Source organism: Argiope bruennichi, chromosome X1, assembly GCF_947563725.1.
Source record: "Argiope bruennichi chromosome X1, qqArgBrue1.1, whole genome shotgun sequence".
Lineage (NCBI taxonomy): Eukaryota > Metazoa > Arthropoda > Arachnida > Araneae > Araneidae > Argiope > Argiope bruennichi.
In genome coordinates this window covers 5,405,885-5,421,661 of record NC_079162.1, presented here as the reverse complement: position 1 = coordinate 5,421,661, position 15,777 = coordinate 5,405,885, and the positions used below count along the sequence as shown (strand labels likewise).

General features: G+C 37.8%; 1 protein-coding gene across 1 annotated transcript; it reads left to right on the top strand.

Moving 5' to 3' along the window:
• The first annotated feature begins 8,222 nt into the window (after positions 1 to 8,222).
• Positions 8,223 to 9,497, top strand: LOC129958449 (uncharacterized). The gene is made up of 2 exons (XM_056070942.1): positions 8,223 to 8,931; positions 9,097 to 9,497. The coding sequence occupies exons 1-2, from the start codon at positions 8,223 to 8,225 to the stop codon at positions 9,495 to 9,497; spliced, it is 1,110 nt and encodes a 369-aa protein (XP_055926917.1).
• Positions 9,498 to 15,777: the final 6,280 nt, after the last annotated feature.

Genomic DNA, 15,777 nt, shown 5'->3' with positions numbered 1-15,777 from the left:
TGGAGCGACTTCTTGTCCCCCACGTTTCCTATTCAAGCGGGCAGACTGGACTGCTTTCATGCACCTGGCAAGAATTTCGGAAGATATGGTCAGAACGACTGATATTGCAGAGGCAGTACAAAATGTAGTTGACTGCTTAATTGATGCTGCGAACAATTCTATTCCCAAAAGCTCCCCACGTCCGAGGAAATTCCCGACACCGTGGTGGAATGAAGCTTGCCGCGACAGTCACCAAGAACAAAAAAAGCGGTGGAATATTTTCAGAAGATATCCCACAACAGAGAATTTACTTGCTTTCAAACGTGCCAGAGCCAATGCTCGTCGTGTCCGTAGGCAAAGTCAGAGAGAGCCCTGGATTCATTTCATCTCTTCCATCACAGCCTTTACTTCTTCGAAACTACTCTGGAAGAAGGTTAAAGCAGCTAATGGTATTTACAACGAGTTTTCTATTCCTGTTCTGGAGACAGAAAATGGAAGTGTATCTTCCCCATTAGATGTCGCCAATGCTCTTGGATATGCATTTGCACAGGTTTCTTCTGATGATTCATATAAGCCTTCATTTGTAGAAATTAAGAATCGCGCACAACAGAAAAAGTTGTGTTTTTCTACTCGAAAATCCTTTCCATACAATTCGGAATTTAAATTGCACGAATTGCTAACGGCTTTATCGAAGACTCATGATACCAGTCCTGGTCCAGATGGAATCACATATAACATGCTTCGCCATTTGTCTGCCACTTCTCTTTCCAATCTGTTAATTTTATTTAATCGTATTTGGATTGAACAGAAGTTCCCATCACAATGGCATGAAGCTATTGTGATTCCAATCCTGAAACCCGGTAAGGACTCCTCTAACCCTCTTCACTATAGGCCTATTGCACTCACAAGTTGTCTATGCAAGACACTTGAGCGCATGGTTAATGCCCGTCTTGTATTTGAACTGGAAAGGAAAGAATGCATCCCGTTGCTTCAAAGTGGTTTTCGCAGAGGAAGGTCGACATTTGATAATATTGTGTTACTTGAAACTCAAATTCGCAATGCATTTGTCTGTCGAAATCATCTGGTCTCTGTCTTCTTTGACATTGAAAAGGCCTATGACCGTACGTGGCGGTTTGGTATTCTCTCTGCACTATCAAAATTTGGATTTAAGGGAAATTTACCCATGTTTTTAAAACATTTTTTATCGTTGCGCACATTTCGTGTTCGGGTCGATAATTTATATTCTGATCCTTTTATTCAAGCTGAGGGTGTTCCACAGGGAAGTATCCTCAGCGTTACACTTTTTATCAGTTATTTTAGTCAAATTCTTAATGTTTTACCCTCATCTATTCAAGCTACGTTATATGTTGACGATCTTCAAATATCCTGCCAGGGGAGCAATATGCGCTTAATAGAGCGCCAATTGCAGGTTGCCGTTAACAAACTGGTAGGATGGTGCGATAAAAACGGGCATACCATTTCTCCTGAAAAAAGTCAATGCATTCACTTTTGTAGAAGACGAGCCATTCATTTGGATCCTTCAATCCATATTGGGAATGTTGAAATACCTGTGGTCAATGAAATAAAATTTCTAGGAATAATATTTGACCGTAAGCTCACTTTCCTTCCGCATATTCTACATCTGCGGAAGAAGTGTGACAGGTCATTAAATATTCTTAAAGTTCTTTCCAGAACCACTTGGGGAGCAGATCGCACTTCCTTGCTCCGAATTTACGAATCATTGACTTTATCCCGTATTGATTACGGATGTATGGTGTATGGCTCTGCGCGTTCTACGGTCTTACGTAGACTTGACACTGTACACCATTCAGCTTTGCGAATTTGCTCTGGTGCATTTCGAACCTCACCAATGCAAAGTCTTTATGCTCTCTGCCATCAGTTACCACTTGGTTTAAGACGAAAAAAAGTATCTGCCCAGTACTACCTTCGAGCTTTGTCTATTCCAAAGCACCCCTTGTCCTCTATGACATTTCCGGTTAGTCTTCGAAGACTTCATAATGCTCGACCTTCCCACATTCTCCCATTTTTCGAGAGAGCTAAATCTCTTCTTCGCGATTCCGAGCTCCATGATAAGATGATACAGACTGCTGATCTCTTTTCCTTTCCCCCATGGAATATGCCTCAGTTTTCCTTTCTAAATCCCTTCTCTAGTTTTGAGAAGCAGAATACTGCCCCTATTGTCTACCAGAATCTCTTTAATTCTCATCACTGTCAGTATCTAGATTACTTAAAAGTTTTTACGGATGGTTCAAAGTCAGATGGTCATGTTGGTTGCGGAATTGTTTTCGATACTGATATATTCAGTTACCGCCTAGACACATCTCTTTCAGTTCTATCTGCTGAATTATTGGCAATTTTTTATGCTCTTCAGAGGATTTCACTCTCTTCTGAGCGAAAATATTGTATCTATACTGACAGTATGAGCTCATTGAAAATACTGTCCAGTATTCAAAATCGGATTCATCCAGTTGCCGTGGAAATCCTAGATCTTCTAAGGATTCTCGAAAACAGGGGGTTTGAGATACTATTTTGCTGGATTCCGAGTCATGTTGGAATCTCTGGTAATGAGCTCGCGGATAATGCTGCAAAGAGTTCGTCTTTGCTTATACAGAGAGACATCCCATTTAATGATGCGAAAAGTGCAATCCAACGTCATTTTTACTCACTCTGGCAGGAGTCGTGGAACAATCAAATTAATAACAAACTTCACACGATAAAACCTTTTATTTCTTTCTGGCCTTGTTTACCAGTGCGAGAGCTAGACGTTAAATTATCTAGACTCCGCATTGGCCACACACGTCTTACACATAAACATCTTTTATTCGGAGATAGAGCTCCATTTTGCACGAGATGCAAAGTAATTTTAACGGTTCATCACCTTTTGGTTGAATGTCCTAATTTTAAACATCACCGTCTAAGTTTTTTTCATGCTTCAACAGTGGACATGCAAATGCTAGTGGGGGAACGCCCCCATAAAAATCTTTTTAAATTTTTAAAAGCAGTTGGTTTTTATCATCTTATTTAATATTTCTTCTTATTGTCATTTTTTTTACACCTTGTTGATAATGTTACGAGACATTGCAATGTAATTTTGTCAATTAGTTTCCACTTTTACATTTTTATTTAAGACAAGTATTTAATATTTTAACCATAGGTCTGGCGCAGTATGGCCAGGTATGGCTCTTGCGCCACTAAACCTTACAATCCAATCCTTGGAAAGTGGTAGGAAACTATACTGTGAGAAAAAATAATATTATAGAGATGAATTTTTTCAGACTTGAATCACCGGGGGAAAAAATGTTAATAAATGATTTCATCAAAATCACAAGATAATTTTGTTAATGATTTTTGCTACTTTGAAATAAACATTTCATTCCTCTTGAGAAAAATGGAAAAATGCACATCCGAGATGTTTTTTTCTACTTAGATTTGTTAAATGATCTCATTGGTGTGGTGTGGAAATTCGGGGAGGAGTGGCGGCTCAGTTGTCGTCCTCATCACTTAACTATGATTAAAAATTACGTCTATCTCAAACCAGCCATCATGATGGACGAATTACAAAATAGGATATTCATTTCATTAAACTAACTATGTAAATGGAAATATCTCTGGAACAGGATATTACGTTTTCTTCATAATCTAATCACATGACAAGTTCTGTTTCGGACACTTGTTACCGCATTCCTTGAAATCAAAACATATAGAATTCTCTCCTTGAATAGTTTGATCTTCTTGAGTTGTTTATAGATTCTGTCTTATAGTATCGAATTATAGCATCTACGGATGACTTTATTTTAAACCATAATTTTAAAAATATAAACATCTGCTCCTCATTGATTGTAACATTGAGGTTTAGGGATTAAACTTATGGAATAAGCAACGAAAATTTCTTATCATTTTGTTTAGGATTTTGTTAATAAGTTAAATTTTTATTGATATTTTTTTAATAATATGCATTTGCTTTTTAAAAATCATTTGGCACTGTATGTAACTTTTTTGTGCAGCTATGAGATTTCAAAATTATTTAGTAAAACTGATATTCTCATTTAAGAAACAGAAAGCAGCAGACTAAAAGAAAATTACGCGTATTATAATATTTCATATAAACATGATTTTTATATTACATTATATTTGCCGCAGTACCCGTGGCCACATCATCATTAATTTGTTTTATTTCTTTGAAAATAAAGCAAAAAACATATTCTTCGTTTAACAGCTTTCGATATTCTTATAATCGAACTTTCAAGATTTTTAAACGTAGTAATCAGGTAATTACTACACTAATGAAATAAATAATAATGAAATAAATTAAATGTTTATGATAATAAATGAAAGTTTTAGTTTTGCCATATGGCACATAACAATGCAATTAATACAGAAAAACTTATTAAGTAAAATAAAACTTTACTTTTTGATATTTTGATTAGAGTTTTAATTAATTAAAAGTAAATGAAATGTCGACATTTTCTCGCTACAACTCCTGAAAATATTTTGAAACAATGATAATTTTTACATTAACATAAAAAGATAATGTTAAAATTCAAAACATTATCTCTTTAATATAATTTTTTTTCTATTCTAAATCAATTTTAAAAAAAATTAAACATTTTTGTAGCATTAAATTCCATGGTTGAAATAAAATTCAAATCGTTTTCATTGTTGCTATTAATATTTTACCCTTTCCCCCATTTTTTCTGAAAAAAATAGGAGGATTTGGCCTCTTTTTCCAAGTTGAGTAGTTTGCAGTACGAAATATGGTTTTAATAAAATTTTTCTTTCCTACAATTTAAGGTTTTAGCATCAGAATCAAATAATGGCGACATTCATGTCATAAAACTGAATGAATAAATTCATGGGTAGAAAATTAAGGAAATGCATAGCAAAATGAATTGAGCGATATAAGGCTTCTAAAATAGTAAAAACATTGATATATTAATGTTTGAAGATTTTTCCTGAGGAAGTATGGGAAGGCATGAGTACAAAATTATTATTATTAATAATAATAATAAATATTTAAGCGAAATTTTTTACAACCACTAATAATGGAACCACCTGGTCGAAGAAGGCGGCTAGTATTTCATAAAAAAGGTGAGGAATTGCTGGTTATTTCACTCTCAAGTAGTTTCGTTTGTAATTTATATATAAACGGAGGAAATTATTAAAAATTAATTAACTAGCTGGTAAATCATAAAACTTAATTAATTAATAATTTAACTAAAGTTAACCAGTTTAAATATACTAAAAGAATGTCCTTCTTATTTTGACATAATTTCATTCACTTGATCTTTTAAGAAGAATTCCTTAAAAATATAGATTATTTCTTACGATATTTTATTTTTATTTTTCAATCCAATCTATTTTCGAATTTTTTTAATTCTTAAAAACCTTTGGTTAGAAAATTAATTGTGTATTCAAAATTAAATTTGAAACATCTTGTGGACTCTCTTAAATCAGGTTGTGTACAGAGAGCCCTTTTTCACACCATTTAAAGTAGTAGACCATTCACACCATTTAAAGCAGAAAGTAGAGTCATAAACATTCCACCCCTCCTTCTTCAATTTGGTTCTATGGTACTTGCGCTCGATAAATTTCCCCCTTTCCGCTCAAGTGTCAAGAAAGACTACCACATTATAAACTTTATCTTTGCATGTAAGATTTGGCGATTTTACAATATACGCCAAATGGTAATCAACTCACTATGAATGAGAAAGATACTCCTTGTCTCTGATAATGAAACGAAACTTCCTTGAGAAAAATGCTGATGACCTTACCACGTTTCAAATGAGTGTTGAATATAATAAATATGTGAGAAATTTGCTTTAAAAATGTATTTATTAAAAGGAATACGTTTATAATTTTCCCATCTATCTTTAATCTTTATATCTCTTACGTTTTAACTTTATTTAACAAAATGAAAAAAAAATACATAGAAAGGGCTTTAAATTCATATTTAAATGGATATCAATAATGTTTAATTCTTTCTATATGTATGTATGCTTTTATGTATATACATTCCACAAACTGAGTAGGGGAGATTCTATTTTCCCAGAAGTAAGTGAACCGCCTGCAGGTGTGAAGGGGGGAATGTCGCTATGTTATTTTTCCTGAACGCTTCTCACGGGTACACTGATATTTTTTAAAAGAACTCTTGTCCGATAGAGATAAATTTTAAAGATGCTATGCTTAGAATAATTGGGCGCTTGGAGGGTTAAAACCATTAACTGCAAATATTTTCCCCCTTTCCCAGATGCGGTAGTTTTTTGAACAACGAATTCGGATCTCAGTTCAATTTGGAACTATACATTGTTGTAATAGGAAAGAAAAAGTTGGAAATTGGAAATTGAAGATTTGGGGGAGGGAAGTGGTCAGTCTGTAAGATAAGATTGTTAAGAAATACATTCTCCTCTCTGTGATAATTGGTTCCACACAGCTAGGGAAAATTATCGAGCGCAAGTACCATAGAACCCTCCTTACCACCGGCTGGTATTTCCGCTCCCTCCAACCTACTTTTCCTCTTTCACATTAGCAAACTGAAGTTTCAGACAAAACCCTTTTATGGGAACAATATCGTTTGCTTCATGTAGATATAAACAGTTTTTATGAAAAATCTTTTGTTTGATATCTTAACCCGATTAAGCATTTCCAAAATCATATCTGCAGTAAAATGAAAATTCAATCGCATTTTATTTCAATAACATTTTTTCGGTATTTGTACATTTATAACCTTAAGTCTTTCAGAAACGTTGGTTTCTTTTGTAACTTTACGTAAATAATACGTTCATTCTTGGATTCAATAGAATATTCCGTTATATAAATTATAAAATAGTCAATTTAGCTATTCAGCTAACTCCATAACATTCCATAATTAACTCAGTACAAAGACTTATTGTTTCATAAGACTGTTATCATAAATATTTTTTTATTTACTATCAAATGTCCTCCTATGGATATATCGCTGCAAATTTTCAAATTTCCTTCATTTACCACGTAGTATTTACAATTAGACCTATATGTTATACAAAGTATCAAATGTTTCTCACGACACCTCGAAAATTTTTAAGTAATATAGGAAATATCCAAAATTTAATAATTGATTATACAAAGGAAATTATATATAAACTTGTTTGATTTTGATGAAATTTCGATATTTAAACCTTTTTGAAAAAATACTTCTTTTAGAGAATAAATTTAGATATCGTGAATCGGAACCTTAATTTTATTAAGTACTTTATATCCCATTCACATCTAATTACTGCTAAACAAACCACTTTTTTCTAAACTGTCATATATATATATATATATATATATATATATATATATATATATATATATATATATATATATATTCTTTAATGCCTTATCCTTTAAAAAAACCCAAAACAGTTCTATTACACAGATGTTTCCTTTTGAAAGTTAAAATATGATGTTAATTTTATTTAAAATCTAAAACATTTCAACCATATGTAGAAACAGCAAAGTGGGTAAAAATACAAGGTACATAATTCAGTATGGTAAGTTTCAAAGCAGGATGCTGCACCAAGTTTAACATTACAGTCTTTACATTCAAATCTAGATTCTCTCCTCACACGTCTGCCCTTTTTCATTTATTTTTAATGTGCACACAACAAATTTCCTTTATTTATTTATTTTTTCCTTGGATCACGTTTATCAACATAAGATGGGAAATGTTATCCTGTTAGAGAATGATATTCCCCTCAGGGGCTCACCTACTATAGGTGAGTACGGGTGTCCCAATCCCGAGGTTCCCAGGGATCTTTACTCCCTTTATGCTTATTCTATCCTACGCCTTCTGCTTTTTGCTGTGTTTTTCTTTCCCTCGACGGCAAGCGAGGGAGCTCTCCATGAGAAGCTGTCGCCGCTCTGTTTGCTTCTTGCTTCTCATGGACAGCCAATGTCCCACGTGTTGGCCGTGCGTGGCGACCCATTTGAAAGACGGGTGGTGCACTGTGGTCCCCGGTGTATCAATCGGCTGGTACCTAGTCACCTGAGTGGCTAGTCTGCTAGGGATCAAGCAAAGGGGTTACTCCTTGGGCTTGGCGTTAAGGGTGGTCACTGTCCCCGGGGGTAACTCCGAGCGTATAGGTTCCGGCTAGCACCAAGGTAAGCGCCGAGGCTGGGAATGGCCAGAGCCGGTGGCTGCCTTCCCTTGTTGGGCTCCGTGGTGGGCGGTGCCGTTGGGCCCGAATCTTTCACCATATCGCATGGCTCCTCCCAAAAAGGGTCCCTTCAGTGGGCGTCGTATTGTTCCAGTACAAAGTACAACTAACTATTTTGATAGGTTTTTCGTCGTGACACGTAAATCGGAATCGAATGAAACATTTCAGACAGTGTCGCCATTTCTGGTCCAAAAAGCCGTAACAGCAACTGTCGGTGAAGTTACTTCAATCAAAAAGATGCGCTCTGGTGACTTGTTAGTAGAGGTGAATTCTCGAAAGCAAGCCCAGCAAATGCAAAAATTAAAGGCTTTGGCTTCAATATCTATATCTGTAAAACCTCATAATTCTTTAAATATGTCTAAAGGTGTTATTACCTGCGGTGAGCTGCTAAATATCCCTGTTGATGAAATTGTACATGAAATGAAATCGCAAGGAGTTGTAGACGTCCGCCGTATCACAATTTGGCGTGATGGACAACGTCTTGAAACGAAGCATCATATTTTAACGTTTAAGACTACAAACTTACCTGAATTTGCTTACGCAGGATACATAAAACTACCAGTGAGGCCTTACATTCCTAACCCACTCAGATGCTTTCAATGCCAGCGCTTTGGCCACTCAAAGGCAAATTGCCGCGGGTCACTCACCTGTGCCCGTTGTGCAGAAAAGGGTCACGACAGTCAGCAGTGTGACTCAAAAGAAAAATGCGTCAACTGCAATGGGGATCATCCATCCTATTCTCGCATTTGCCAACGTTGGAAATTAGAAAAAGAAGTTACAGCACTTAAAATAAAAGAAAATTTATCGTATCCGGAGGCCAGGCGTAGGATTAAAGCTCAGACTCCAACCCCTGGCATCAGTTATGCTTCAATAGTACAAAAAACATTTTGCAAAAATTGTTCCTGTCAAAAATGTGTAGCACTTACAACAAAAACAAAAACTGCGGAAAAAATAACAGAATCTGATACAGAACAATCTATGAACAGTATTCATGAAACTCCTGCACCACCTAAACCAAAACGGAAATCAAAGTCAAAATCACAAACTTCACTGACGTTAAATCTTGCGAAACGCGGCCTTTCAGGAAAAGATATTCCTCTGAAATTGAAGAAATCGACCTTGAAGAATTCCGTCGCATTGGGGTTAGCGACGCAGGGTGTTGCCCACAAGGACTTGACGTCCATATTTGGTGGCATATCCAATAACCCCGATATTAAATTGCACCCATCTGAGGATGAATCGGAACTTGACATGAGTTTCGAAGATCAAGCAACTCCAGCAAATGTTTCCACACACTCTCCTTCAAAAACAGACTCTTAATGGGTACCTTCCTTTCATGGAATTGTCGCGGCCTCCGGTCCAAACTTCCTGACATAAAATCCATTTTAAACAAATATCATCCTGTTTGCATTGGTGTTCAAGAGACCTTTTTGACACCAAGCATTCCAATTAAATTGCGAGGTTATAATTGTATTCGGAAAGATACAGACACAGGATCTCATAGTTCTGGAGGTGTCTGTATCTTCACTTCAAATCTCTATCCGAGCTCACAACTAAATTTGCATACCTCTCTGCAGGCTGTGGCTGTACAAGTTCACGTACGAACATTAGTCACAGTCTGTTGCATTTACTTACCGCCTCATGATGTCATCCGTCAGCAAGAACTTGACAATTTAGTGGACCAGCTTCATCCGCCTTTTTTGATATTTGGTGATTTTAACGGACATAATACTTTGTGGGGTTCAAATAGTACAAACTCTCGTGGGAGACAGATTGAGCAGTTTATTGCCAATAACTGTCTCTGTTTACTTAACAACGAAGAGAAAACATACTTTCACGAGCCCACACGAAGCTTCCATACTCTTGATTTGGCCATCTGCTCACCCGAACTTCTGCCGTTAATAAACTTTAATGTTAGCAACGAATTACATAATAGCGACCACTTTCCTATTATTGTCTCCCATGCTGATAGCGGCGGTGCGACTTATTGTCCTCCGCGTTTTCTATTCCAGCGGGCAGACTGGAAGTCTTTTTCGCGATTAGCAGATATCACCGAGACTATGACCAATATCACAGACATTTCTGAAGCTGTACAAAATGTCACTGAAGTTATAATTGGTGCCGCAACTTCCACTATTCCGAAAAGTCCATCACGCGTAAGAATTTTTCGCAGACCGTGGTGGGATGAAGCTTGTCGCGACAGCCACAAACAACAGAAAAAGTTATGGAACTTATTTCGAAGGTATCCTACCACAGAGAACCTTATTGCTTTTAAAAAAGCCAAAGCACTAGCTCGCCGCATACGTCGTCGTAGTCAGAGGGAATCCTGGATAAAATTCATATCCTCTATCACATCTTCTATATCCAGCAAAGTTCTGTGGAGAAAAGTAAAGGCTGCTAATGGTATATATCATAACTCTTCAATTCCTGTTTTAAACAGAGGGAAGCCCCTCAGGGGCTCACCTTCTTTAGGTGAGTACGGGTGTCCCAATCCCGAGGTTCCCAGGGATCTTTACTCCCTTTCAGTTCTCTCTCCACTACGCCTTCTGCTGTCTGCTTTGTCCTTCTATCCCTCGACGGCAAGCGAGGGAGCTCTCCATGAGAAGCTGTCGCCGCTCTGTTTGCTTCTTGCTTCTCATGGACAGCCAAAACCCCACGTGTTTGCCGTGCGTGGCAACCCATTTGAAAGACGGGTGGTGCACTGTGGTCCCCGGTGTATCAATCGGCTAGTACCTAGTCACCTCAGTGGCTAGTCTGCTATGGATCAAGCGAAGGGGCTACTCCTTGGGCTTGGCGTTAAGGGTGGTCACTGTCCCCGGGGGTAGCTCCCAGCGTATAGGTACCGATTAGCACTAGGGTAAGTACCGAGGTTGGAAATATCCAGAGCCGGTGGCTGCCTTCCCTTGTTGGGCTCCGTGGTGGGCGGTGCCGTCGGACCCGAATCACTTATCATATCGTATGGGGCCTAAAAACTTAAATCAACAAACGACACGCAAAAATACAGAAAAATATTACGACCATTTTTTTGTCATCAAAAGACTGTCTGAAAATAAAGAGACATTTCACACGGTCTCTCCGTTCCTTGTAGAAAAAGCCGTTTCTGGAACACTTGGGGAAGTTTCTGCCATTCGCAAACTTCGTTCGGGAGATTTGTTGGTGGAAGTTAATTCTCGAAAACAATCTAATCAAATTCTCAAACTGAAAGCATTGGCTGCAATTCCCATTTCTGTAAGCGCGCATACATCTCTTAATTCTTCTAAAGGTGTTATTACATGTGGGGAGTTATTTTATACATCCATTGAAGAAATTACAAATGACCTAAAACCTGAAGGAGTGATACATGTACGCCGTATCTCAATTCGGCGGGATGGACAACTCCTCCCTACAAAGCACCTCGTTCTTACCTTCCAAATGCCTACTTTGCCAGAAGTAGTTAAAATAGGATATATGAGATTGAAAGTGCGTCCTTTTATACCTAACCCTCTGAGATGCTTTCAATGCCAACGTTTTGGGCGCTCTAAGATCGCCTGCCGCGGGACACTTACTTGCGCCCGTTGTGCAGAGAAAGGACATGATAGCCAGCAGTGCACCTCATCTGAAAAGTGCATCAACTGTGATGGCGAACATACTTCCTTTTCCAGATCATGTCCACGTTGGAGGTTGGAAAAAGAAATTATAACTTTGAAAACAAAAGAACAAATTTCTTATCCAGAAGCGAAAAGAAGAATCGAGGCACAGACACCTTCCCCTGGGGTCAGCTATGCATCAGCTGTTAAAAAATCATATTGCAAAAACTGTTCATGTAAAAATTGTGTGCAGATTGTTGCTGAAAAAGTTCCTCCCACAAAAACATCCGAATCTGATACAGAACCTTCCACAAACAGTGCTCCTGAATCTCACGATCCACCTAAACGTAAACCAAAACCAAAGCCTCCACGTGCTCTTAAATTAAAGCTTTCGAAACACGGCCTTTCACAAGAAATGATTTCGGAAAAATTTAAATCAAAATTGAAAAAATCCAATATTCGAAATTCGGTTGCTCTGGGACTTGCAACTACGGGGACAGTCCAAAAGGATTTACCTACTATTTTTGGAGGATTGTCCAAAAGTCCTGATTCAATTGCTCTCCATCCATCCGACGAAGAGGAGGATGACCTTGAAATGAGTTGCGAAATAACGCCAACTCAAACTAACGCCCTTTATAATTCCCACTCTAAAAAACTCTCTTAATGGGTACCTTTCTCTCGTGGAATTGTCGCGGCATTCGGACAAAGCTAACTGACATCAAAGCTCTCATTAATAAATCAAATCCTGTTTGCGTAGCTCTTCAAGAGACATTTTTGAAACAAAATATTCACTTCAAATTAAGAGGTTATAATTGTGCAAGGAAGGATAACGAAACTGGTGCATCATTCTCTGGTGGAGTGTGCATTTTAACCTCCAACTTTTATCCCAGTACTATCCTTAATCTACGCACTAACTTGCAAGCTGTGGCTGTGCAGATTCATGTCAAATCTTTAGTCACGGTCTGTTGCCTTTACTTGCCTCCAAATGGGGTTATTTCGCAGGACGATTTGAATACTTTGGTTGATCAGCTTCCAACTCCTTTCATTTTGCTTGGTGATTTTAACGGGCATAGTACTTTGTGGGGTTCGGATAGCACTAACTCCCGTGGGCGACAGATAGAACAATTCATTTCTGATAACTGTCTCTGTCTGCTCAATAACAATGAAAAGACATACTTTCATGAACCCACTCGTACTTTCCATTCCCTTGACCTCGCTATTTGCTCTCCGGCAATTTTCCCATTATTGAATTTGGCAGTTGAAAGCGATTTACATAATAGTGATCATTTTCCTCTTGTCATCTCTCATGATGATAATAGTAATTTGATGCAAAGCCCACCAACATACATTTTCCAAAAAGCAGGTTGGGCTACATTTACTAAGCTTGCATTGATTACAGAAGAAATGATTTCATCTGCCGATATTAGTGAGGCTGTCCAAAATGTCACTGATTGCATTATTAAGGCCGCTGATGCTTCAATTCCAAAGCGTACCCCTCTTCCACGCAAATTTCGCAAACCATGGTGGAATGATGAATTCCGTAATGCTTATAAGGAACAAAGAAAATGTTGGGGTATTTTCCGCAGGTATCCTACCACGGAAAATCTTGTTGCATTTAAAAGAGCAAGAGCAAATGCTCGTCGAATTCGGCGCCGCAGTCAAAAAGAATCTTGGCAAAGTTTTATATCCACCATCACTTCCAATACATCTAGTGCACAGTTGTGGAAGAAAGTTAAAGCGGCAAACGGAATTTATAAAGAATTCGCTTTCCCCATCTTAAATACAGAAACGGCTTCATATTCCTCGCCACTTGATATTGCAAATGTTATTGGAGAAACCTTCGCTGATGTTTCAAGCTCTGTTCCTAATAATCCGACTTTTCGTGCGATTAAGAGACAAGCTGAACAAGTGCCTTTGAAGTTTAGAACCCGCATGGTCCTCTCTTATAACAATAACTTTAAGATAGTGGAATTAAGGAACGCTCTTTCTCGTACTCGAGATACTAGCCCAGGTGTCGACGGGATTACCTACAATATGCTTCGCCATTTAGACGAAACCTCTCTTTTGCATCTCCTGAACCTGTTCAACAGAATCTGGAGTGAGCAAATTTTTCCTGAACAATGGTATGAAGCCATTGTGATACCTATCCTTAAACCTGGAAAGGTTCCTACCAATCCCTCAAACTATAGGCCAATTGCTTTAACTAGTTGTCTCTGTAAAACGCTCGAACGCATGGTAAATGCCCGTTTACTCTATGAACTGGAGAAAAATGGGTATATTTCACCTTTTCAAAGTGGTTTCCGTCGAGGACGTTCTACCAATGACAACTTGGTTATGCTTGAATCTCAAATTCGAAATGCATTCGTCCGAAGAAACCATCTAGTTTCTATATTCTTCGATATAGAAAAGGCGTACGATCGTACATGGCGGTATGGCATCCTCCGTACTTTAGGAGATTTTGGTTTTAAAGGTAACTTGCCAGTTTTTATTCAAAATTTTTTAAAATTTCGGACATTTCGAGTCCGTATTGGTAATACATTTTCTCATCATTTTATTCAAAGTGAGGGTGTTCCTCAAGGAAGTGTTTTGAGTGTCACCCTTTTTATTCTCCATATAAGCCAAATTATTCATGTTTTACCATCATCCGTTTGTGGAACACTATATGTGGATGATCTACAAGTCTCCTGCCAGGGGTCTAATATGGTTTTAATAGAGCGACAACTTCAGAGGGCTGTTAACAAACTAATTTCATGGTGTGATGAGAATGGACACACGCTTTCCCCTGAAAAGAGCCGTTGTGTACACTTTTGTCGGAAACGGAGTCTCCATCCTGATCCTGTAATACAAATTCGAGGTGTTGATATTCCAGTCGTTGAGGAAGTACGTTTCTTAGGGGTCATATTTGACCGGAAACTCACTTTCCTTTCGCATGTTCTTCATCTGCGAAAGAGGTGTGAAAAATCCCTCAACATCCTAAAAGTTCTCTCGACTACAAGATGGGGGGCAGATCGAACATCTTTACTTCGTATCTATCAGTCTGTTATTCTGTCGAGAATTGATTATGGATGCGAAATATATGGTACAGCTCGTTCTGGTGTTCTCCGAAATTTAGACACAGTACACAACAGTGCTTTGCGTATATGTTCTGGTGCTTTTCGTACATCACCAGTTCATAGTTTGAATGTGATCTGTCATCAACTTCCACTTTATCTGAGACGGAAAAAATTATCTGAACTATATTTTTTCCGTATTGAATCTTTTATCAATCACCCTATTCGTAGAATTAATTTACCCATTGGCCTGGGACGATTATATAATGCACGTCCTTCTAATATCCTACCTTTTCGTGAAAGGCTAAAAAGAGCTTTTGCTGATGTAAATATTTTAAATCTTCAGATTCATAATACTACTGCTCTTGCTTTGCCACCCTGGGATGTCCCAGAAATATCATATCTTAACCCTTTTCTCACCTATGACAAGTCTACCACTTCATCTATTGTCTTTCAACAACTTTTTCTATATCACCGCAATGAATACTCTACGCACATTCCTGTTTTTACGGATGGCTCAAAGACAGCTTATCATGTGTGTTGTGCTGTCGTCATTGCTGAGGACACAAGCAGTTTTCAATTGAGTACTTTGTGTTCGGTTTTAACTGCTGAACTAATGGCAATTATGATTGCTCTTGAAAAAATTTCTAATCTTAGTGACCATAAATTCTGCATTTATTCTGATAGTATGAGTGCTCTGGAGGCCCTCAGCCATCCTCATACTAAAACACATCCACTAGCTATAGATATCTTGCATCTTTGGAGAAATTTGCAAACTCGGAATTACCAAATTTTATTTTGTTGGTTGCCAGGCCACGCTGGCATTTTTGGCAATGAATCTGCCGATTCTGCAGCAAAGGCAGCATCCACTTCTCTACAACGAGCTATTCCATACAGAGATTTAAAAAAATATATCTCTCAAAGTATTTTTTATTTATGGAAAGAATCATGGGATTTGCAGATTTCTAATAAGCTGCATTCTAT

Bases quoted from the DNA above. Each gene is read 5' to 3' on its own strand.
- LOC129958449 (XM_056070942.1), top strand. From the start codon at position 8,223: ATGGCTCCTCCCAAAAAGGGTCCCTTCAGTGGGCGTCGTATTGTTCCA. The intron at 8,932-9,096 runs GTTGGAAATTAG...AAAAATGTGTAG, and splicing joins CTATTCTCGCATTTGCCAAC to CACTTACAACAAAAACAAAA.